At 44.0% G+C, this 25,621-nt stretch overlaps 2 protein-coding genes across 4 annotated transcripts; both read right to left on the bottom strand.

The window, feature by feature from the left end:
* Positions 1-3,161: 3,161 nt before the first annotated feature.
* On the bottom strand, positions 3,162-5,802 carry LOC135297854 (gallinacin-2). Its single transcript, XM_064415804.1, has 4 exons — positions 5,727-5,802; positions 4,220-4,298; positions 3,871-3,991; positions 3,162-3,346 (listed from the first exon to the last, which is right to left on the bottom strand). The coding sequence occupies exons 2-4, from the start codon at positions 4,275-4,277 to the stop codon at positions 3,301-3,303; spliced, it is 225 nt and encodes a 74-aa protein (XP_064271874.1). The 5' UTR covers positions 4,278-4,298; positions 5,727-5,802; the 3' UTR covers positions 3,162-3,300.
* Positions 5,803-20,662: 14,860 nt separating this feature from the next.
* Positions 20,663-25,394, bottom strand: LOC135295837 (gallinacin-9). 3 transcript variants are annotated; one of them, XM_064411611.1, is made up of 4 exons: positions 25,322-25,394; positions 24,022-24,186; positions 21,533-21,662; positions 20,663-20,889 (listed from the first exon to the last, which is right to left on the bottom strand). In XM_064411611.1, the coding sequence occupies exons 2-4, from the start codon at positions 24,077-24,079 to the stop codon at positions 20,874-20,876; spliced, it is 204 nt and encodes a 67-aa protein (XP_064267681.1). In that variant the 5' UTR covers positions 24,080-24,186; positions 25,322-25,394; the 3' UTR covers positions 20,663-20,873. The 3 variants fall into 3 exon arrangements, with proteins under 3 accessions (XP_064267681.1, XP_064267680.1, XP_064267679.1); XM_064411610.1 differs by lacking the exon at positions 25,322-25,394 and having other exon boundaries at positions 24,022-24,310; XM_064411609.1 differs by lacking the exons at positions 20,663-20,889; positions 25,322-25,394 and having other exon boundaries at positions 21,529-21,662; positions 24,022-24,183.
* Positions 25,395-25,621: the final 227 nt, after the last annotated feature.

The raw sequence follows: 25,621 nt of genomic DNA, 5'->3' as shown, positions 1-25,621 counted from the left end.
GGCAGCCCTGGCTCCAGCTCTGTGCAGATGCTGCAGGACCTGGATCATGTCCTTGGTGCTGCCCAAGGACAGGGAATGTTTCCATCTTTGGAGATCTGGCCACTCCTCTGCAGAGCCTGAATGAGGCCCTGGGGATAGGAGGAGAGTGGGGATGCCCTGACCGACCTTGGGCTGCTGCAGCCCCACTCAGGGCAGCTCCAAGCACCTTCCCTTCCCTCCCCTCAACTCTTCCTACAAGCCTCAAGGGCTCTGAGCCTTTAGCTACTCAGGGGCCCTTAAATAACATCTGCCATGACAGCAGCTTTTGTAATTCCAAAACTTACTTTTTACAGCAAAAGTAAAACCTGGAACATTTCCCCGCGATGCCAAAGGGGAAGGGGCAATTCAGAAGTGAGCAGAATCCCTTTTCTCGCTGACACTGTTTCCTGTTTGTTGGACCCAAGGAGGATCCTGCAGAAAAAGGAAAGAGGCCAAAGTGTGTTTGGCATAACTGTCAAAAATGTGTCTGGTTCCAGAGCAGCTGCTGCTGGCTCTGAGTCCCAATCTTGTATGGGGACTGAGCACCAAACCCCACATCTTAAACTCTCCACTCAGAGTGCATTTTTTCCACAGCTACGTGTGCATGTGGGGAAAGAGAAAAGGAAAGACCAGCAGGAGCTACAGGCATTTTTGTGCTGGATCCTCAGATGCCCAGACCTTCCGCACAGCAAATCCCTCCCAAATGTTATAAATACCTGAGAATTGTGGCCGCTTACCAGGACCTGGAAAACCCCTGTGATGGGGGTTCCCACCTCAGCCATCTCCCCTCTGTCCCTCTCACCTGCAGCACTGTGCACCAGCAGGAGGAGCAAGGGGAAGAGCAGGTAGAGGATGCGCATGGCTGCTGCCTGTCCTGGCTCTTCTTGGGGCTGCAGAGGGAACACACCAAGAACCAAAGCAGGGCCAAGGATTCAGGGGGATCTTTGTGCCTGGAGAGGCCAAGCTAAATGAAGTCTTATCCAATGCTGTCCATTCCCCAAACAGCCCACAGCCTGCTGCCCAGACACCCTGCAGAATCCCCTCTGCTTTCCTCAAGTCAGGAAAGTCTTCCCAGCTCCACTTGCAAGCATCCATCCTCAACTCCAGATCATTCCCAGGATTCCCAGCCAGCCCACTCCCCACCCCTGTGCAGCACTGACCCAGGAAGGAGCAAGAGAGCAGGGAAATGTCTTGGTGGGCTGGAAGAGATTCCCCAGTGACCTACCTGAGAAAGGTGTTGGTTCAGAGCACACCAAGGTCTGTCTGGAACAAACCAAGCAGGAAACACTTGTGTGGAGAGTCCAGCTCAGGGAGTGTCCCTGCGCCCCAAACACGCCGGTTTTTCCCTATTTCCAGTGGGTGGGACAGACCCTCCCACCTGGGACTGCCAAATGGGTGTTAGTGTGCTGGGGTGCTGGGGCTGGCCCTGGTCCCTCCCTGCTGCTGCAGGGCCAGAGGCTGAGGGGCCTGGTGGGGCTGTTGCAATCAATGTCACCGCTGTCCCCATGCAACACCTCTTGTGACACCCGCAGCACAGCAGCAACGGGCTGTGGGGCCAGCAGGGAAATCCTTGGGATGGGCACAGGAACTGCTGGGTGCAGGCACAGGCACCAGGCCAGAACAGGGGAAGCAGAATCCTTCTTGCATAAGCTCACAGGATCAACTCTGCAATGGTTTGGGTTGGAAGGGACCTGAAAGATCATCTCATTCCACCCCCAGCCATGGGCAGGGACACCTTCCACTGTCCCAGGTTGCTCCAAACCCTTTGTAACCTAGCCTTGAACACTTCCAGTATGGAGTAGTCACAGATCCTGTGGGCAACCTGTACCAGTGCTTCACCACCCTTAGAGCCAAATATTTTTTCCTAATATCCAGTGTAACCTTGTCATCTGTGGCCTTTGAAGCCATTCTCTCTTTTCCTTTTGCTCAAGGCTCTGGCCCAAAGTCATTCTCCTGGTCTTTTGGATCTCCTTGAGGCACTGGATGGGGCTCCAGTGTGTCTCCACGCCCACTCTTCTCCAGGCCGAATACCCCCAGGTAACTCAGTCTCTATGGTTTATGTTTTGGTATGTATGAGTCTGCTTTTTGAGTAAGGCAGCAAATAAAAAACTCTTTTGAGCCTTCTTCTCCATAACTCCTCCACTTGGCAGAGTTTTGCTGCCAAAACCATTGTCCTGAGACAAATATGAAATATTTCATTTAGGATGTCATATGTTTTGGAGAAAGACAGTTGCAGGTAGAGGCACCTTTGTTGGAATTGGGAAGTGGATGAAGCTCTCCAGTGAAACAGAATGGTAGCAAATGCCAATAAGCAACACCCTGGCATCTCTGCTGAGTGCTTCATACCCAGCTGGAAATTTGGAATTGGCCATTGCGGCATCCTTGGATACAGAAATCTTTATGAGTAGAACCAGAGCCACTCATTATGAGCACACATGTTCATGGATCATGATCATGGAGGCATTTTCCACAGAGGGTGAACTCAGCCTTAGCAAGGGAAAGCCATTCTAACCTCATGTTGTGTCCAGGTTTGTGGAGAGGAGAAGACCCCCAGCTCCCACCCTGCAGGGCTACCCAGCTTACCCATCTGACCCAGGGGGCCCCTTTGTGATGTCCCCTGGGCAGATTTCCCCTGGGAAATCTATTTTTCTGTAAGGTCCACAAAGGTCTCCTTGAGGTGTCCCCATGGGATTATCCCAAGTGCTCATGAGGGAAGGCAGTTCCTCTGCCATGTGGTGGGATGGGGTCTGGAGCAACACAGCTCCCACCAGGGTCTCTGCCAAGGAGGGTTACACTGAGCCCAGGGCTTCCAGGTGGGGAATGAGGGGTTTTAACCATTCCTGTTTTCCCAAGGAAAGATTTCTGTGCAGTAAGAAATAAAGGATTTTGGCATCTGAACTCATTCTGACAAAGGGAAGCTGAGTTCTTTTAGCCAGCCTTTCTCTTGGCACTGTGGGTTAAGGGCTGTGTAGACCTTGAGAGCTGTATGGCTCAGAAAAACTCAAATTAAGGAGCAGTTTGCACCATGAATTGTTGCCCTCTGGAGTTTGTGTGTCAAACTCCAGGCAGGATCATGACCCAGGTTACAGTGACCAATGCTAACCAACAACAATTTATTTAGAAGGAGAGAAAGCAATGCAGAACACATTTGGATTTACTCTACATCATAAAGCCTTTTGCATAGGCAATGAAAGGAGTGTGAGGCTTTGCAGCAGGATCCAGTGGGTTTAGGAGTAAGGAGATTCCAAGTAAATTTTTTTGTAGGCTTAGAAGAAATTTTCATTATTCTTCAATGAATGGCTCATCAACTTCTCTTAGGTTCCAAGGCCTGCACAAAGGAAAAGAAGAATTCAGATTTTCTTATTCCCTCCCTACTCACTCTCAGCCCATGTTTTTTTCCCTCCTGGACACAAACCCTTCCCAAAATAGCTCGTGTCATTTGTAGTCATGTTGGGACAGCTGTATGCAATCATACCTGTGAGTAAGGAGACTGTTTCCCTATTGTTTAGGAAAAAAGCAGGGAATTAAATTGATATCCCTAGATTCTGGGGTGAGTTTATTCATTCCTGAGTGAAAATAGAAAGCTGTTTTTCATATGATAACTTAATTTTACAGCAAATTTTACAATAAAAACTTCACCCTGTTCCTGAGAGCATTTCCCAACTTCTTGGGCAACACGTAACACTTGAGTCAACACAGAACACTTGACTGTCCTCATGGCAGAATAGGTTTTCTTTCTCCTTATACCTAATTTAAATATTCAGGAACACCTTGGGGTTTTAAGAGACAGGCAAACTATTTACTATTTCTCTGCTCATCCTGCAGATGAGCCTTGGTGAACCCCAAACTCACGGTTTGCAGCAGGAGCGGAACCCAAAGCAGCTTCCAACTTTAACCAGGTGGAAGGGACATCCTCCAAAGTGACAGCTCCCTCCTCTGCAGAAAAGCATTTCCCTCCGGGGTGAAGACAAACCTGCAACAAGAACAAAATGTTTCCTTCCCCCTTGCTCTGCAGGGCAGGGAATTGCAGTGGAAGGGTTTCTCATTCTCAGGTTACAAAGCAGGTCTAGCACAAGCACTGGGCTGATTGATTAATTCCTGACTGGCCTCTAGCAATTTGGAATAGAAGCGGTTAAAACGTGCTGGGGATTTTCGTTCAGGTGCACAAAAATCCCTTTCTAGCATCTCTTTCCCATCTTACCTGGAGAGACCTGGAGTGCCAAGAAGAGGAGAGAAAAGAGCAGGTAAAGGGCCTTCATGGCTGAGGATGTGCTGTGGCACTGTTGGGAAAAGGACCAAGGAAGATGTAAGAGACAGTCCCTGGGATCTGCAGTCTCCTGAGTTACACACTGTGTTAATAGCAATTACATTTATATTAATTTTATCTTCAAGCTTTCAAAAATAATCAGTAAAACCTTGATTATTGTGTGAGGCAAAACGTTTTCAGGACATGTGATCATTAAGTTACTTTAATAGTTTAATAGCTCAGATTTCTCTTCCATTTTGCAAAGATTCCTTGGCCAGAACAGAATCATGGAATCCCAGAATGGTTTGGATTGGAAGGACCCTTGAATCTCATCTTGTTCCAACCCCTGGGGCTGAAACACCTTCCACTAGACCAGGTTGTTCAAAGTCCCATCCAACCTGGCCTTAAGTACTTCCATAACTTTATTTGTAGCTAAATTATTTTATCTAGTAAATAAACAACACAAAGCAAAGCTAGGTGATAATACTGTAAAAATTACAAACTTCAGGGGAAAAAAAAGTTTATTTTGTAATGTTTAAATTTATCAAGAGGTCAATTTGCTCAGCATCTCCAGTCTTGGTCTACAGGCAGCAGTTCTAGAATGGAAGTGCACAATCAAATCAATTCCTATTTGAAAAGAAAATTTTAAAAGCAAACATATGATACCTTCATTGGAAGAGTTTCAACTAATATTAGTATTAACTTCATAGAATAAAATAGTCTAGAAGGGTGCTTATGGATAAAGAAGTGGCAGTTAATGTTTCATATCCTGACATCAGGAAAGTTCTAATCTGTCACAAATGATGGTCTCTCAAGCAAGAAATGGAAATGAGATTGTGCCAAAATGTCTTATTGCTGAGAACAGAATTGATAGAGGGTGAACAAAACTGTTTCAAAATTAATATTAGAAGTTTACGCAAGCTTCTATACATTTGAAAATATCAGGAGAAATGAGGAGATTAAGTGAACAATTCTGAAATTGAAATTAGGGTTTTAGAATACAGACATAAATAAAAAAGACAATAAATAAAATATGCATTATATACTATATTAAAATATATAAATATATAAATAATATATAATTTTATACCTGTTATGCATTACAAAAATATTGTATAACTATTTATAATATGTTTCTATTCAAAGGCTATGTAGTTAATGGAAATATATAGATGTAGATTCCCACTGAGAGGTCACCAATTTCTCTGGACCACAGACCTCTCTAAAGCAACCTGAACCAAAGAAACATTTATTTTTCCTAGGACTTAGGAGGCAGAAAAATTTGTTAAAGAATTCTAGGTATTAGCATATATTTGAATCACTTATTCAATATTTTAAATGTTCCGAAATCTCAGGTTTACCATTTTAGTTACAAACAAAGTTAATAACACAGAGGTTTGGGAGTTAGATTTTTGAGGTAAAAACAAAAGCTGACATTGAAAGAAAAGAACTGAGACATTACCAGGTATCAAGTGAGCCCTGAAGCCAAAGACTTGCTCTTGGTCCCTTTCCTCCTGAAGACTTTGGCTCTGAGACTGGGATACTCTTTTATAAGGTGAGTCCCAAAAGACACTGACAAGTGCCTTCTGTTCTCAGCCATTCATTGAACCAATCCAAAAATTGCTCTTTTTTTTTGGATGACTTCTAATCCAACCAGAAACGAGTTGCTTTTCACTTGCCAATGATAAAACAGGGTTTCTCTCTGAAGCTGTTTGAGCTTTTTTTCCTGGAAAATCCCATGTTTTTCGTGCAATACCTCTTGTGACACTCCAGTTTGTGTAAGATACGTTAACCCTCCATGGTATGTGTCAAGCATCTTGGGACATAGGTTGAAATGCCCCTGCCTAGGAGCAACTTAAAACCTTGCAAGACAAAGCATCTGTGTGTTCCCTGCAATCCCAGTTAGTTTTCTGTTCCATAAATACAGAATAGAAGAACACTGAATGGATATATAGAACTAAAACAAATGTCCATTCTCTTCCTGGCCAGTGGCCACTGGAGATGCCAGAGTGAAGCAAGATGTACCCAAATAAAGTGAATACATCATGGTTATATCCCTGGATCTCAGGGTTCCCTCTGGTTGAGATGAACCCAAGGCATGTTAAAAGTCTCTTTTTCCCAACCCAGCTGTCCAAGAAGAAATCAGAAGTCTTCGGCTGCCATTTTCAAGGCGGTTTATTATTTCTTATCTAAAACATTTTCTGTCTGGCCTGCCAAGATCTGTTCTGCAGGTCAGTCTGAGGCACACTCCCTGCCCACGGGCTGGTGTTGTCTTTTATAGTACGAACTATGTATTTGATATTTATAATTATGTCCCAATACCTATCACCTGTGTTAGACAGTGACTTTCTACTCTAAACCAATCCCAAAGTGCCACCATCACCAAGAAGATGGAGGCTAGGAAGAAGAAGGGAGAAGGACAAGACAATGCCCAAATTCCTCCATCTTGTCTCCTAGACCCCCAAAGTAAAATTCTTCAAAATTCTACCTTTCACCCTGTGACAACTACTGTTATGCTACTTAAACTTTTGTGACTTATAATTCTTCATATAAAGTTGGTAATTTGCTCCATGGGTCAAACTCAAAGCCACAGGGGTCTTTGGCTTCCTGCCAGGGTCACTGAGCTCCCTGCCAGGGCTTTGAGCCATCCAGGGCATCCAGAGAGATGTCCTGGGTTCCGACACCTGGACACCCTTCCAGATGATGGGAAATATGTAAATTTAGGCAAATCCAGTGCCAGAGCATGTCTTTGGGCCTTCAGGCCCCAAAGCTCCTACTTGAGCATTTTTCCCAGGATTCTGGTTGATTTTTTGATACTCTCTGCCTTCCACAGGGCCTTCAGTTGATCATTCCAAAACCAGATTATGCCTTAGATGAGCATTCAGGTTTTGGTTATATGCTCTCAGTTTGCCAGCTGTTGAACTCTGCTTCTTCTGCCATGGGAAGTAGCACCCAACTTGTGCATGGATGGAGCATCTCTCCTGTGAAGAGATGGAGACAGCTGGGGTGTTCAGCCTGGAAAAGAGAAGGCTCCAGGGAGACCTTAGGCTCCATCTCAGAATCTAAAGGGGCATGATGAAAAAGGGGGAGATGGACTTTTTATATGGACAAAAAGTGACAAGGGGAAATTATTTTGAACTGACAAAAGGCAGGTTTGCGATAGATGTTAAGAAGAAACTGTTCCCTGTGAAGGTGCTGAGGCCCTGGCACAGGCTGCCCAGAGAAGCTGTGGCTTCCCCATTCCTGGAAGTGTTCAAAACCAGGTTGGATGGGGCTTGGAGTGACCTGGGATAGTGGAAGGTGTCTCTGTCTGCATTGAGGAGGTTGGAATGAAATGATCTTTAAGGTCCCTTACAATCGAAACCATGTTATATTTCTATGATTCTAGGATATGAAACGTTTTCTCAGATCATATTTTACTTTAAACCTCCCTTCAGTCAACAAAAATATATTCTTTATGCAGTATTTTAACATGATATATGAAGTGCATTGTAATAAGTAATGATACATTTGTTAATTTGAATGATTGGTGTCTCTAATTGGCCAAGACCTCTGCAAATGACATCACATCTTACAGACACTACTGTACTGTAGTGTCTAAAGGTAATACCAAAATAAAACTGAAATATTTCCATTGCTGACTGGCAGTTTGCCTCCTAGTCAAGTAATTTTTTTCATTACTTTGATATTAAGTTTTTAAGTAGAACCATAGAATAGTCTGAACTGGAATGGACTTTTGAAAGGTGAATAAGTCCAAGCCCTCTGCAATGAGCAGGGGCATCTTCAGCTAGATCAGGTCAGCTCAGACCTAGCTCAGAGCCCTGTCCAAGTAAACAGGTGCACAGAAGTGTACAGAAATCACCTATGTGCATGTTAAAACATGACTACAACACAGCTTTTTATTCTCTAGATAATTTTGTATGTGAACTGTTTCTGCAATAGGAAAAAATGGTAATTGGATTTCTGGTGTGTCTATCAACGTCTGGGCATAAAACTGAAAAATAGGGGGAATAAAATTGCAAAAGTTGCAGTTGCTTCACCTCTTGCCAAGTGTTTGTGGTTAACTTGCCAACTGTTACTCTTACCCAACACAATTCCTCAAGGAAACAAAGGTGCATGGTTAGTTTTTATTGTCTGTAAGATTTTATGTGTAAGTACTGTAAAGGGCTTGGCTTTAACACTGGGCATCCTTGGCCCCGTTTAATATAAATTTCACATGGCCACAGTCCCATCCAGGCCATCAGAAAACCTCTGCCTGGATAAGAGGAAGGGAGAAGCAGAGGAGAGATGGAGCACCTTTGGCAGAACTCCACAAGATTTTTGGGTCGTGGCTCTTAGGGTGGACAATCTTTCCATCCCCATCCACAGCTCCTGTTCTTCTGAGCAAGAGACAATCAAACACTCTCAATTATTATGGTGGGATCAGCATTTTGTGCAATAATCCAGTGCTGAGGAGCTGCTGTGCCTGAAGCAGGTGGGATGTGCTCCAAAGGGAAATGTCCTTAAAGGAGACTGCAAAGTGTCTGGAGCAGAAATGTTTCATCCTTTTAAAATCACGATGTTTGAGTAATTTTACCAAGATCACCTTCCAGAGAAGAAGGAGGATCTTATCTCTACCTTAGGAGTTTGTATCTAGCACAGAAGATGAGGCAATTAGGAGCAAAAAGGAGAACCTCAAACTCTGCTCCTAGGAGTTTTCTCTTGAAAATAAAAAAAGGAAATATTAGGTATGTCTTTCACTAGTGTTACCCCTAATTAAAGTGCTTCAAATTGTATGCAAAAAATGTATTTTATCAAGCTCAATACTTCATTGATTATGCAGTTATCTTGAATAAACAATAAGATTAACATATGCATGAACAATTCTGGCTCCATCTTTTGACCTGATATCTAATTAAAGGTACTGGGTTACAAGGGCAGAGTCCTTTTTCTTTTTTGAGAACCAGAATGTGACTGGCAGTGATATATGTGTGATCAAAGCTCCTTGACACAGGCCAGGTACATCAAAGTTTCTCAAATTCAAAGAACCCTTGTAAACCGAATCCAATTTTCTAGAGAAAACTGGTGTGAGTAATCTCACCAAATTCCAGAAATCCTAAAATGAATTATCGAAGTACAAACTATTTTCACTGCTCTTCCTTTATGGATAATGGAGAGAGACTGTTCTACAGACTTTTAATAGACATTTGCAGTAAGACTGTTAGAAATAAAACACAGAAGTAACAGAAGGGATAGAAGAAACCCAGAAACATTGCAGGAGGAGGTGTTTTGCACTAAGAGCCACAAGAACTAATTCTGCAGAACAACACAAGTGGCAGCTGTGTCTCTCACAGAGCCAGAATTTGCTCTTCAGAGGGTTTTTCTAAATATGTTGTCGCCTCTCCAAACCCACCCAGAAAGTCATTAGGAGTCCAAACCATCCGAGTTTGGTAACATATTTCACTGGGTACTGTTGTGACTGTTCAGCAACTGCTTTTGAAGAGATAACAACCAAATCACTATGTTGAGCACCCATAACTCTTAGGAATATATTTTTTTACTCTTTCCCTTTTTTAATATTTTTTTCCCTGTTTTGTGTTGCTGATATGATTCAAAATGCTCCCGGTTTTCCTTTGCATAAGGTCCACTCAGAAGCAAAATTTCTCAGATGCCTTGAGGCTCTCTGAAGGAAACATCCGGAGCTATCTTGGCTTTATCTACACTGTTAGGCCATGAGGGCAAGGAAAAGAGACAGAAGCACGGATTCCAGCCCATATTTCATTTCTTGCAACAAGAAAGGTAAGTCCACTTTGCAACTGCAATGACTGCTCCTTTTGGTGCTGAGGGGTCCTTATTTGTTTAATTGCAGAATGGTTTGGGTTGGAAGGGACCTTAAAAATCATCTCAACTCAAGAGCAAGGACACCTTCTACTATCCTGGGTTGCTCCAAGCCCTGTCCAGCCTGGCCTTGGACACTCTCAGGGATGGGGCAGCTACAGCTTCTCTGGACAACCTGTGCCAGGACCTCACCACCCTCACAGGGAAAATGTTTCCCTCTTTCCCTACAAAGAATCACCAGAACTTCAACCACATGAATGCCACCATAGCTGATTTTATTAAAGGAGAGGAAAGAAATAGTTTCCACACTGTTGTCTGGTTCGTGTTTGTGGTGTTTTCTTCACTGCAAGGGAAGATTGTGACAGCTTTTCATTGCAGCAGGAACTGGTGCCACCGGGAGCGATGGGATCAGGGTGATTCCCAGGAGCCACTCAACAGAAGCAGGAAGGATTTCCAAGGTGAATCCAGGGACTCTTCAGCTACTCCACCCCCTGCATGAAGAAGAGAGAGTCTCTCTACCCACCTGTAGGTTTTCTGCACAGATGTTCTCCTTATCTCATGACATCAGAGCAGAGGCTGCCATGGGATGTGAATTCCCCCTCTATGCCAGCAGGTTTGGCACCAGAGAAGTGAGACAGGTGGCAGGAGCTGTGCCTCTAAGATGCTGCTCTGGAGGAAAAATAAGAGGATATGGACCATTCCCACAGAGATCCCTGCATTTCTACTCACCTTCTGCAGCAAGAATATCCATTGCTACATGTTCCAATCCAGTAATAAGGGCGACGGCAAATCCCAGGGAAGCAGCGTCCGTTTTGGATAAAACAAGAATTGTCTAGCCTAGGAAACACTTGTCCTGCACAGCACAAAGAGAAGAGTCATTTACCATGAAAGTGATCAAAAGAAAATACAGTCTTCTTCTTTACTCCCCTCACTCCTTACCTGCAGCTCCTTGGAGCATCAGGAAAAGGACAACCAGGAGAATGTGAAGGATCCTCATGGCCACAGCTGGGATGTGGATTCTTTACCTGCACTGAGCAGAGAGCACAAGGTTGAACAGCACTGGACAGAGGATTCCCTCCTGACCAGGAGATGATGATTAAAAAATGACACTAAAGCCAAAATCTCTGTCCAGTGGATTTGGACACAGAACAGAGTGAATACCTCAGTCATGGAGGTATTAGCAATTTCAAGGAATGCATCTCTAATCTGACCTGATTAGTACCACTTTAAGCACAGATTCAGACTAGAAACTCCTGGATTACCTCAAAACCTAAGTTATTCTGGGATTCTACATTGTTTTGGTGCTGGTTTTCCTTTTTCTTTTTTTAATTTTGGTTTTACTTCAGTGAAAAAAAGATATCCCAGACCTCTTCAGCACCAGCAGGTTGCTCTGGTACCAGCATAAGCCCACAAATTATCCTCCTTCCACATATTGAAGTACACAAAGGGTTCAGAGAATGAGCCAATCTTAATCCTTAGGAAAGTCTAAAAAAAGACATCTCTATCTTTTCAATATTAATTAAGGCAACAACTCAAAATATTACTGCATTCAGTCAAGACGTGGCTCGAAATGCAAAGCTCAGCTGCTGTGCTGGTTGGGTGTCTGTTTCTGGAGTAAAACAGACATTTCTACCTCTGATGTCTCAAGGGAAGGTTCCCAGGTCTCTGTTCCTCTTGGAGAGCAGCAAACCCAGTGCCCTCCTGGAAGCCCTGCAAGCAGCCAATCCGTGGTTCTACAGAACATGTATACACAGGAGGAGTAAAGAGAGGGAAGGGGTTAATCAAAGCAGAAACCTGAGACTGATGAAAGGAAAGGTTAATAAAGATGAAGAGGTGAGGGTGGCTCTCCAGAACCAGGCAGAGTTACCCAAGGAGAAGGTGGAGGATTACTGCTGCTCCTGTTCTCCTATAGATACACCAAGACCCAAACGCCTATAAAGGGTTGGGGATGAGCCAATGCAGCCATTGGCCAATGAAAAAAGTCTTTTCCAGCCTGTGTTTTGTTTCTTCCAATGAGAAAGAAAGGTCCACTTTGAAACTGCTTTCACCACAGAGCCCCTGATCTTTGTGCAACTCATCCAAGTTTGTGTAAGGCACGTTAGACCACAGGGTGATGTAAAATACCTGGAACATGCACTGAGTGCTCCTGACCCTGAGGGCTCCTTAGCTGTAGAATCCCAGAATGGTTTGGGCTGGAAGGGACCTTAAAGGTCATCCAGTTCCACCCCCTACCATGGGCAAGGACACCTTCCACTATCCCAGGTTTCTCAGAGCCCCGTCCATCCCAGCCTTGAACAGGGAAAAATTTCCTCTCCTTCCCTGGAAAATAATCACTGGCAATGTCACAAGCTTCTCCTGGTGTTGCTTTACAGATCTTCTGGACTAAAGAACCAGGACAACCAGAAACCTTGATGCCTAGAAGGGATCTCGAAATTACATAAGGAAGAGGACAAGAGTGGGCTGTGGAAATCTATGTGGATTTTAAGAAATCTTAGTGCTGGGAATATCTTCCTCAAGGTATATCTGCTTTACAGCTACTTGAGTGTCCTGAAAAGGCAGCTCAGATATTCACCTTCAGGTTAGAGAAATCAAGGGTTTGTTCCCAGATGTGCCAACTCTACATGGGATAAATCACAGCTTTAAAATGCAGTCAGGGAAGCACAGATAAATATTACTGGTGCTTTGGAGAGGTAAAGCTCAATTTCTGCTCTCGGATCTCCAAGAAGCACTTTTATCCTTGTATTTCCAGGATTTTGGAAGTATCTGACAAACCCTGTTTGCTTGTGCCTTCCCTGAGCTGGGGGGGTCTTTGTTGTGGGAGAGGTGCAATTCCCAAAGGGAGTAGGGGTAGCTCACTCCACATCACTGCTCACAATCCCCAGCAGGATTTCCAGGCAGAGTTTGGCCAAGTCAGGTCTGGGCAGCTTTCCACAAGGCTGTCCAAGGTCACTGGATGGACAGCAGGGCTGCTCCCACATGGATTTCATGCCATTTTCTGCCAGGTGTGGAGGTGCTGTGAGGACAAACGTTGGGCAATCGTACCAAAGGTCTGTCATCCTTCCTGTCATTTGCACAGAGGACGCTGGAGGAAGAGGATGGCAGGGAGAAGGTGAAGGATCCTCGTTGTTTCAAGTGTCTGGGGACATCCCATTGTCACAGGTAAGCTGAGGTGACACAAGGTTTAACCCAGTGGCCTTCACGCCAGCTCCTAGAGTGATTTAGGGTGGTCTGGAGTGGCTGAGATCTCCTGGGATTCATGGAAAAGGATCAGGAGAGAGGAGAACAAGCCAGGGAGGAAGGATGGGACACAGGGACATCTCAGGAGCACTGGTCTAAGTGTGAGCAAAGGAACTGAGACCTGAATGTTTACTGGGAACAAAGTCTGTGACGTGCTCAGTGATAAAAAATCAACTGGGATTTGGAGGAGTCCTTCCACATATTGATTTTAACAACATTTTATGTATAAATATATCTGTGTTAGAATGCATTTGCTAGGAGGGCTATAAAGAATCAGGAGAGTAAGAAATACCATTACAAAATTTGTCTATGTTAAAAAACAATTACTGAAATTAATATCCTGACTATTCCTGAGTAAATAACACATTAGAATACCCAGTTAAAATATTCTTTATTTGCATGTTTTTTAGCAAAGATAAAATATAAAATAGTTGAGTAAATCCAGCCTTTGTTTCTCATGGAATATTTATAGATTATATGTACAGGCATACAGATATGTATTTATGCTTGGAGAACATAATTTTGGGGGCTCCACAAAATGTCCCTTACAGTACTCCAGGAAAAGGGAACTAAGACATTTAGTAGTCAAAATGTTTTCTGGATGCAATATTAATTGATTTGCAATATTCATTCTCTAATTGCATCTGTTTAACTGCCAAGAAATCACTTTTGTGTGTATCACTTTTGTAATCATGAGTGGCCAAAACAATGCTTAGAGTAAATAACAGTATATTGGAATTAAGAGTTTAATTATAGTATTTAAGATATTTAAAGGAAGTTTTCCATCAATCATAAGAACAAGTTGAATAAATTAGTTTAAGATTCAAATCCTGATACTGAGCCTGGATCGGTTTTGTTCCACTTTGGGCAGGTGGCACATGCACAAAGTGGAAAAGTGGGAAGAAAGAATAATTTTATCCTATTTTAACTTCATTTTCAGGAGGTTACCCCAAAATCTCAGTTCAGAGCTCTGTGCCTCTAAAAACACATGTGTACATTCAATAGTCACAGTGTCTATTTCTGCTTCTTTACAATTCATCACTTGAGTTATTTAAATTTTTGTGGGTTTTTTTTAAAGAACAAAATCAAAACCCAAATAACAAATAAATGCTCTTTGATATTGTAAAGCAAATATATATATTCTTCCAATTAAATAATACATTAATGGGATTTAAATATATGTCTTTTTCTGGGGAGCCTGTTCAGTGCCCAACCACCCTCTGGGTGAAGAACTTTTCCTGATATCCAACCTAAACCTCCCCCAACTCAGCTTCATTCCATTTCCTTGAATCCTGTCAATTTGATTTAGAGCAGTGACTGGTTTCTCGTCCATCACAGGAGTCCACAGCAGACTGCAGAGCAGGGAGGGCTTTGAGTCTGGCCTGTCAGAAAACATCATTCACTCACATATCAGCGCCGGGAATCAAAAGACATCAGTATAATTAAGGAGAAAAATCCATAAACCCCCCCTGTCAGAATAATTTCCATACTCTTCTCTGAAGAAGGGGAGGGAATTGCTGGAAGAGAATTTCAGTATTAGCTCTTCATTGCCATCTTCTGGGAGAGACCCGAGTAGGTGAATGCTCTTTGAGGTACAGGAATGTTGGGGTTTTTCCCTGGTTTCTTGATGGTATGACAATGAAAACACAACATCTGGGCTCACAGGTGCCTTTGGGGTTCGGGTTAAATCAGTGCTGCTCCAGTTTTTGCAGTCCAGATCCTCTGAGGGCACACATTTGACCAAAATATTTTTGTGGAAGTTGTTTCCTTTGGCCGCCTGGAATCAGAAAGGCTGTGTAGAGGTGGGTGCTTCCCTGGAATTAATTATCCAAACATAAACATTTTCTGTGGGACAAGCAGAACACAGATGTGGCAAATCCATGAGAATGAAAGAGGGACCAACAGGTCAAGGCAGGGCAATCTGCTCTTGTGATGTCCTACCTGGGGTCTCCAGGATAAGGACACGGACCTGCTGGAGAGTCCAGAGGAGACCAAGAAGATGCTCCAAGGGCTGGAGTCCCTCTCCTCTGGAGCCAGGCTGTCAGAGCTGGGGGTGTTCACCTGGAGAAGGATCCAGGGAGAGCTCAGAGCCCCTTCCAGAGCCTCAAGGGGCTCCAGGAGAGCTGGAGAGGGACTTGGGACCAGGGCCTGGAGGGACAGGACACAGGGAATGGCTTCCCACTTCCAGAGGGCAGGGGTGGATGGGATATTGGAATTCTTCCCTGTGAGGTTGGTGAGGCCCTGGCACAGGGTGCCCAGAGAAGCTGTGGCTGCCCCTGGATCCCTGGAAGTGTCCTAGGCCAGGCTGGGGCTTGGAGCAACCTGGGATAATGAGAGGTGTCCCTGCCCATGGCAGGGGTTAGAACTGGATGAGTTTTAAGGTCCCTTCCAGCCCAAGCCATCCTGGGATTCTAGGATGAACACAGAGGGCTTTCATTGCATTTCACACAGGAGATTAATTCCAAAATCTGAGCTTCCCAAATTCAGCTGTTACGGGGCTGTGGATGCATCTGCAGGCTCCAGAGACAGCCCTGCAGGGTTTGGTCCCCTCTGGATCCCCACCTGTGTGTCCCAGGCCATCATTTCCCCCCGGCCAAGAGGGATTGATGCATTGGGCACACATCTGGGTGGTGTGAGGCGTTTTGGGAAGAGCCAGCTCATGTTCCAGGGAAAGGGGAGGGAGCTCACAAGAGGTCACTGTCCCCCATCAGCTGCTGGGAAGTGACATTTCAGCTGCTGGGAATTGCTGTGGCAAGTCCATGTCCTTGGCCAGCTGCTCTGTGGCAGCTCTGTCACCCACAGAATATATAAAAACAATTGTTCTGGGCTGAGACATCACTCTGTGAAGATTCCCTGGAGTGGAACCAGGTAGGACCCACTGGCCCCTCTCTCCTCAGGTCCTCTTGGGTGAGCTAAAGGTGAAGTTTTCACACAAATTTCAACCAAAGAGGAGAAAACCACCTAATTTTTGATAAAATTTGTTGCTCCTCTAAAAAGAAATTAATCATCCAAGACGTAGAATATTGCATCTTAATTAAATCCCCATGAATATCTGAAATGGTCAGTGCTTGGTGTTTCAGTAATGCATTTGGCTGATTGTTATACTCAGTGATGGTGATTCTTAATTATTAAATTAATTTGCATTATTTTCCAAACATAGCTGGGATCTTCACTGAGAAATGATGGTGGAGAGACAATCCAGGGACAATCCACTTGTAAAATAAAAAAAATTCCTATTATTTGAGCAATTAAAGCTTTTGAGTGTTTACATTCAAAGAAATTGGAAAGGGTTACCTTATCAATTAAATAAAATTAATATTTTAGTCATGAAGTAACTTGCTTTGAACATGAAGCACTGTTGTATGGGCTGCCATGATTAAAGGTAACTCCATCCCAGCCAGACTCAGCAGAGTTGCTCAAATAAAAGAAAAATAATGAAAATATTTATCATCATAAATACATTTAATCAACCTTATACAGGATGCTTTCAAGTTTATTTTTCCTTAAAAACTGTTATTTCTATAGATTCATTCTAGAACATTTAATCTATCACATAAACGCCAATTTTATTTAAGAATTGAAGCTAATTTGTCGTTAATAGTGTTTGTGGTGGGTGATGACAAATGCAGGTAAAATGCATGACTTTTTTTTTTATTTTTCTTAGCATCTGTTATATTTGGTGGCACTGAATTTGGACATGAAGATCTTTTCCTTTTTCTTTGCTATCCTCCTCTTAATGCTCCAGGGCACTTCAGGTAAGAGTTAAACAAACTCTAAGGAAATGCAGAGGGAAAATTGTAAGAATGGAAAAAAAAAAAAAAGGGAATAGAAATAAAACCAGAAATAAGAGGAATTGGAATAAAAAGAAATAGAAATAGAATTAGAAATAATAGAAATAATAGAAAAAGAAATAGAAATAGAAAGAAATAGAAATAGAAATAATAGAAATAATAGAAATAATAGAAATAATAGAAAAATAAATAGAAATAGAAATAGAAATAAATAGAAACAGAAATAATAGAAATAATAGAAATAGAAATAAAAATAATAAAAAATAATAGATAAATAATAGAAAAATAAAAAATGAAATAGAAATAGAAATAGAAATAGAAATAGAAATAGAAATAGAAATAGAAATAGAAATAGAAATAGAAATAGAAATAGAAATAGAAATAAATAGAAATGGAATTATAAATGGGTTTAGTCCCTTTTGCCCAAAGTGCTGCCATGGTGTTGTGCTCATTTTTATCAATGACCAGACACCAAATGGGTCCCTTGGATTCACTGAACCTTCTCAATTTGGAAAATAAGGGAATTTAAAGGTGTGGAAGTGGCCAGCCTGCAGGCAAACTTCAAGACTGCTGCCATGCTATAACCTGGATTGTTCCTGGTCTTCTTTGGGGAGGCAAATCTCGACTCTGCATTGTTTTATTTTTCATTCTGCCCAGGTTTCCTGCGTGCCCCCAACACCGAGGTGCAGTGCAGGCAGGCTGGGGGGGTCTGTTCCAGCGACCGCTGCCCCCCGCCCCACACGAGGCCCTTTGGGCGCTGCCAGCAGGGAATTCCCTGCTGTAGGACCGTGGTGAGTCCAGGATGTGATGGATCACACACCCACAGAAGGGATTGGGTTGGACAGGGCCTTTCAAGGTCGTCTGTTCCACCCCCATTATCATGGACACCTTCAACATGATCTCGTTGCTCCAAGCCCCGACCAACCTGGCCTTGAACATTTCCACAGATTTCTTGGGGTTTATTATTCATTTATTGCACATTTTTGTACATCTACTCTGCCCTTTGGAGGGAAAATTCGTCCTGAACAAGCTGGCAAAGAGCAGAGACGGTGCACACTCAGATGTAGGATTTCCTGAGGACTTCCTCACTGCTTCCCTCTGTAGCATTAATGGTGCAGCTCAAGTGCCTCGTGGGAAAGATCACAGTGAAACCTCTTTGGCAGAGAGAATTAATTAGCCAGAAATGAACCCTTTTTCTGCTGTTCCCATTAGCTGGTTCAAGCTGCTCATGATGAGTTTTACTGGCTTCAAAGGACACATCTCTCAATGTGTACTCTGTCCTGAAACCTGGGATTTTTGGGTCAGATTCATAGGAAGCTGCATGTTTCACCTTGCAAAAGCTGCCTGGTCCCAGAGTCAGAATAACAGCCTGAAAGTCATGTTGTTCTCCCAGATTTTTTTTTTTTCCTACAGTTCCATAAACTTCCTCTTCTAGACAAAATTAAAATATCTGGTCTAGTGAAAGGTGTCCCTGCCCACGGCAGGGAGTTGGAACTAGATGGTCTTTTAGGTCCTTTAAAATCAAAATAATTATTTAATTCTGTGATTAATTTATTGTTTTTCCCCTCAAATTCCTTACTGGAATCCTAAAGTTCACCCCATATCTTTATTCCTGTATGAATTTGCAGCAACAAATATTTACACTCTGCCTCCACTGATTCTAACATTTCATTTTCTGATTCTTTTTTTCCCTGTAAAATGCTGCAGACTCCTTTATATTTGGAGGCTCTTACTTAAACTCTGCTCAATATTAGTAGCAAGAGATGTTAAAAAGAAAACTTGAGCAGCATAAACTCTTTTCCATAACGAAAATTCCAAGAGGAGGAGGAGGAAGCTTCAGGCACAGATTGTAGTCAATTCACTATTAATTAAAGTAGAAAATCAATTTATTATTAAAATTCAACGGCAGCAGGTCTGTGAATACCCTGAAGAATTGGATTCAGGTATATCAGCCCTTGTTGCTCATTCAATCCCTTCTGTGCATTTTATTTAATTCCTTTCCTGGTTGTAAGGTTGTAAGGACAAAATCTAAGAGTTTCTTCCCTTTTTTTTTTTTTTTTTTCAGTATGATTAGTGACCACTGACATCACAGATGGGCTATCCAGAGCTTCTGGCAATTTAAAGGGTGTATCATCTCACTGGAAAATGTGGAATTTTGAGCATAAAATATGCATTTGACACATGCAGGCACACGCCACAATGTGGACAACAGAAAGAGAACAAACCCCTCCACAAACAGCTTTAATGACCCGAAGAAATTCCAAAGCAATTCTTGAAAAGACCAATATTTTTCATTTTTTAGATATGCTTTGCTGCTGAAATTTTATTGTGTCAACCCGCATCTGTCCCAGAGGTCACCAGCATGCAGGAGTATGTGCCCATGAGAGGATGCAAAGTTCTTCCTTTGGCCCTCAGAACAGCTATTTTATTATTGTTATTATTGTTATTTTATTTTCTTTTAGGAGTCAGCAATAATGTGAGTAACGCCAGAATGCTCAGCTAAGGTGTTTATATTTCATAGTCTACACATCTCAATAAATTTTAATAAACTTGCCCTGGAAGATCGGTGTTTGATCGTTATCCCTGTGAAGAACAATCTCCTTATTCCTGTGAGGAATTCTCTTGCTGTGCATTTTTGTTGGAGGGTTTACCTGGAAGCAGTTGAGATGTGCCCTGTGGTAAACTTATCCAAGAAAAGGGGTGGAAAACAAACCCATGTGACAGGAATAGGTCCTTGTCCTAATCATTATTAATTTGACCAAGAATAACTTCAAGGCCAGGTTGGGCGGGACTTGGAACAACTTGGGACAGTGGAAGGTGCCCGTGGCATGGAACTGGATATCTTTAAAGTCCTTTCCCACCCAACCCATTCCATGATTCCGTGACGCTCCAAACCCAGTGTGATGAGGCCAGTGCAGAGCTGGCACAAACTGATCAGGCTGAGCACCCACAGAAGTCCTGAATCCATCCAGGAGCTCATGGCATGGACACTTTGGGTCACCCTCTGTCCCTAATCCTTGTGGCCTTTGCATTGGGGATGGGAAAGGAGGGGATGAGTCTTGGTGATGAGAATCCAGGCTGATGGACACACAGCCCACTGCCTCCAGACAGAGCAGTGCAGGGAAAAACAGTCTGACCAGCTTAGGATCCAGAGAAATTAAATTCCATGGATGTGATGCTGGTCTACACTAACTAGAGACAGCAGGAACAGAATCTTGTGAATGTGGTCACACAGCTTCAAGTCCTTCTGCCACCCTGGGGCTTCTCTGTATTCCAAATATTTCAGGTTGAGCTGGCAGATGCAGCCCTGGAGAGGAGCAGAGGACTGAGCCTGTCTCCTGAATCCCAGCTCTGGGCTGGAATAGGCTCTAATGCTTTTCCAGTTAATAATAAAAATGTTGCTACATAAACCACTGCAACACAGGGTGATTTAACAGGGCTTGATGACACATGGATTTACTGCAGTTAAATAAAACTCATTTACAGGCTGATTTTTATAGACAGTAAAAACAAAATCCACCCTGACATACATGAGCAAGTATCAGCAACGTGGTTTCACAATAACTTGTTTTTATTAGAATTGAAACTGCAAATATTTTTATTGGACAAGAACTCCTCCTCAGATGTTCTTGTGCTCCTGAGGGCCTCCACCCCCATGGGAAAGGCTCCCCAGGGCACCGAGGACAGGATCCATCGATGTCAAGAGATGGGAGATGTCTCAGATGTCCAGAGCTCTCATCTGAGTGGTCAGTGAGGTGTCAGATTTAGGAGCTGGGGGTCCTGCAGAGAAAAGTCAGGTGCTTAGCTCATCCACCAAACAAATAAATCATACCCTGACACCTCAGACTGCTGGAGACATGGGGAACACAGGAGGGTAAAGACAGCTGGAGACTCTTGTGAGCTGGACCTATGTTTCTGGGCATGAGACAACCCAGATAAAATACAGAATGGAGCTGACACCTCTCAGCACACACCACAGCTGCTCACTTGTGGCTGCTGATGCCCCAGAATACCAGGGACACCTTCCACTATCCCAGGTTGCTCCAAGCCCCTCCCAACCTGGTCTTGAACATTTCCAGGGATCCAGGGGCAGCCACAGCTTCTCTGGGCACCCTGTGCCAGGACCTCACCACCCTCACAGGGACAAATTCCTTCCTAACATCCAATCCAGATCTACTCTCTGTCAGACTGAAGTCATTGCCCCTTGTCCTGTGACTCTTGCAGTCTCTCTTTGTCTCTGGAGTATTCCAACACCACAAAAACTCTGTATTGTTTTCACCACACACCAACCCCAGCAATTAGCAGGTACTTTTTGGAGGATGTAGGGGGCTGGAGAAGGGGCTCTGATGCTGAAACTGGGAAAAGCCCAGTGATTCTGCTTGCTTTTGGTGCATTAGCACTTCCCTGGAGGAATTCCTCTTACCATTTGCAGCATTTTAGCTTCCCACCGCGGCAGGTCCCGATGTCAACCAGAGGGGCAGAGCAGGGCACGAAGGAGCAGGAGCCCCGGCTCTGCCGGCAGGCGAGGGTGTCAGCGGCTTCCTGGCTGTAAGCTGCAAAAAAATGGGGAAAATTCATGTTTGTTTGTCCTGGCAGAGGACTGGTGACTTGAGGCATGAGATTTACCCGGCAGCATGCTAAGGTTTTTGTCATCAAATTAGATTCCATCCCTAATTTGAAAGGCTTTATTCTAAATCAGGCTTTATTGTAAGTCACAGCTTTATTCTAAATCAGGTCTATAATATTTTAACCACTTGGTCCCGGTGATTCTCCAGTCCTTTCTCTTAGTCACATATTGTTCAAGGATTACATGTTTTTGATGTCACTCAGCTGATTTTACTCTGGCTTCCTTATCTCTTAAATTAAAAAGCCCTGTGTTGTTTTATACGTATAATCTTTATGAAGAGATAGCAAATAACTGGTGGCCCTTTCCCCAGAGATTTTACTGGAATTGTAGCAGTCCTGCAGCCATCTCAGGGGTCACAGGGTGTCTTAATATAAATAACATATTTTGTAGTGCATGAAGTAGGAAAAGCCCAAGAAGGCAATCCCAAAACAAGTAGTGCAGATTTTGTCTCAATGGTTCTACATTTCTTCTGTGAGTAGACAGACATTTGATGATCTAAGAAAGCTGGTACAAATTTGAGACTACTGCAAATCAAACTGAGACTACTTCAGCTGCTTCAAGGACACCCAAATAGCCTGGAATGATACATGGGCTCCAAAACCACTTAATGCATGTGGACAATACAGGCAAAGAGTTCAGGCAAAAAGCAACAGTCAAGATAACATTTTTTTCCAAAAACACATGAGGTGTTCTAATCTAGAATACATGGTCAAGGACATGTGGGTGAGAATGTGAGAAGAGAAAGCTCTCATGTTGCTGGGTTACATCTTTAGTATTATTCTAAGATTTGCTTCAATAAAATCTTCAGGAAATTGTTCAAGTTGGAAAAGGGTCCCTGGATCCTCCATGACCAGTGAGTCCAACCATCCCCAGCACTGCCAAGGCCACCACTGACCCGTGTCCCCAAGTGCCACATCCATACAGCTTTTAAATCCCCCCAGGGATAGGGACTCCACCACTTCCACGGACAGCTATGCCAGGGTTAGAGAATTTCTGGTGAACAAATGTTTCCTAACATCCAATCTAAACCTTCCCAGGTACAACTTGATGTCATTTTCTCTCATCCTGTTCCTGTTCCCTGGGAGCAGAGCCCGACCCCCCCTGGCTGTCCCCTCCTGTCAGGAGTTGTGCAGAGCCAAAGGTTCCCCCTGAGCCTCCTTTTCTCCAGGCTGAGCCCCTTTCCCAGCTCCCTCAGCCCCTCCTGGTGCTCCAGCCCCTTCCCCAGCTCCGTTCCCTTCCCTGGACATGCTCCAGCCCTTCAATGTCTCTCTCGCCGTGAGGGTCCCAGAAGTTTTCCCAGCACTGGAGATGCCCCAGCAGTGCCAGCACAAGGGACTCTGCTCCCCCAGAGCTGGGACAGCCCAGGTTCCCTTGTCCTCTTGCCCACCTGGGCACACCTTGCTCATGTCCAGCTGCTTTCAGCACCCCCAGGGTCTTTTCCAGTTTTTGAGCCATTCTCCCAGCCTGCAGGGGTTGATGTGAACAGAATTTGACCTTCTTGACCCTCATCCCATGGATCCAGCCTGTCCAGGTCCCTCTGCAGAGCCTTCCTGCCCTCCAGCAGATCAACACTCCTTCCTAACTTGGTGTAATGTGCAAATTTGCTAAGTTTACCCTTAGTCTCCTCATCTGGATTAAATTATTTCATTAAAATATCAAACAGGACCAGCCCCAGTACTGAGCCCTGGGGAGCACCACTGGTGACAGCCTCAGTTGGACTTAACTCCATTCCCCACACCTCTCTGGATCTGGCCATCCTGATAGATTTTAACCCGGTGAACAGTGCATCCCTCCAAGCCATGAGCAGCCAATTTCTCCAGGAAAATTCTGTGGGAAATGGTGTCAAGGATTTACCAAAATCCAGCTAGATACCTAATCCACTAAATGGGACACCTTGTCATAGAGGAGATCAAATTGGTCAAGCAGGATCAGCTTTTCATGGACCAATGCTGGCTGTGCCTGATCCTCTGGGTGTTCTGGGCATGCCACATGAAGGCATTCAAGATGAGCTGCTCCAAAACTTTTTCTGGCACCTAGGTCATTACAGGACCATCATTTTTTTCTCATCTTGTCATCACATGTTAGAAAGAAACCATCAGTATGACTACCAAGAACCTTGAATTGATAGCTTGAAAATTAGGACAATGACCAGGAAAAGCGAATTCTAATAGGAAAGTTGTGGATTCCAGGAGCAGAGAGGTAATCTGACCCTCAGCACTGGGATCTAATGAACTTCTCTGCATCTTCACCCTTTCAGCCTCCATCTCATCTCTTGTCAGCCTTACCTGGAGCAGCCTGGAAGAGGAAGAAGAGAACAGCGACGAGGAAGAAAAGGATTCTCATGACTGGCAGCTGGCAGCAAGGTAGCTTTGGCAGGGATGGAGACAACACCAGTGTGAACAGAAGCTGTCCGAGACCGAGCACAGGCAGTGCCTCTGCATATAAAGGCTCTGGGACAGAACAAAAGGGGGTGGAGGAGTGACTGTCTGGAGAACAGGGAGTTCATTGCCCTGTTCCCATGGAGATTGGTGAGGTAGGGAGGTGTTGCAACCTCTCACGTTAGAAGATGCCCAACCTGAGCCATGACCACGTCTTGCTGCTGACCCGAGCAGCCAAACCACCCCGTGCCAGCTGGTGGGCTGCGCCCAGGGAGGGCACAGGATTGGAGCAGGAGGGAGGTGGGTTCCTGGGATCCACAGGGCTGTCAACCATGCGGAACTGATGGTGCCCTGTGGCTCTTGGCCATGGTCTTGTGCCAGCTTGTCCTCCCCCTCAGCCACCAGGCAGGGTGAGCTAAGGAGAAAAGTCCTCCTTGGAGACAAGAGCGTGGAGTGATAGGGCAAGGGGCAATGGCTTCAAGCTGAAAGAGCAGGTTTAGGTGAGATATTCAGAAAAACTCCTTCACTGTGAGGGTGATGAGACAATGGAGCGGGTTGTCCAGAGAAACTGTGGCTGCCCCATCCCTGGAAGTGTTCAAGAAAAGGTTATACAGGGCTTGGAGCAATCTGGGATAGTAGAAAATATTCCTTGCCAGGCAGGGGCTTGGAACAGGATGTTCTTTAAGGTCCTTTCCAACCCAAACCATTCTGTGATGATGAAGATGAAGGCAGGAAAGGATCAAGGATTTAATCTTTGCTTGGGTTGAAGTTGTGGGGCTGCAACAGAAGGAAACAGAGCAGAAGGAAACAGAGTACGACTGAAAGGGTCATGGATATCCCCCCTCCTGGATACGAAACTGGCACTCCCAGGAGTTTTTCCAGCATGGTTTACAGCTCAGCCGCTTTCTGTACCTTTTATTTGTGACTTTAGCCATGGATTTGTACAAAATATCACAGAAGTTATTAAACAGAAAGGTCTGGAAGGGACACTGCTTTGTGTTGTGCCACGCTATCACAGGAGACTGATCCTAATTCCCTCCAGCAACCCCTAAGATCTGTCCTGAAAACAATATCATAGTCTGAACTTTCTTCCCAAATCTAGTCTGCAAGGAGTGTCTAAAATCACTCATTCTTGCCCAAATGATCTTTAATGACATTTTCCCTTGCCATCAGTCACCATGCTGAATGTGGTTATAAAGAGACTCACATCTCTGATTTCACAGATTCAGCGTATCAAATCCAATTCTGTGTGGCGTGTCCACGTCTCTTATCATCTTGTAACTTATTTCTGTATCTGAAAATAAAATCTAATGGTTTCTTTTTCATGCATGTGGAGATCCAGCCTTATCTAAAATGGACCAGAAGAAGTGTCATCAGAACTCTGTAAAGGTCTCTTAAACCCTTGTACTTGTCACCAAGAAATGCCACTCCTGAGACATACAGGAACGTCAAGTGAACATTTTTTTTCAGGCAAACAGGACAAACCAAAAGTCATCAGTGAAACAAA

This window comes from Passer domesticus, chromosome 3 (genome assembly GCF_036417665.1).
Source record: "Passer domesticus isolate bPasDom1 chromosome 3, bPasDom1.hap1, whole genome shotgun sequence".
NCBI lineage: Eukaryota > Metazoa > Chordata > Aves > Passeriformes > Passeridae > Passer > Passer domesticus.
The sequence above is the reverse complement of the archived record's forward strand: the minus strand, read 5'-3'. Positions and strand labels throughout refer to the sequence as shown.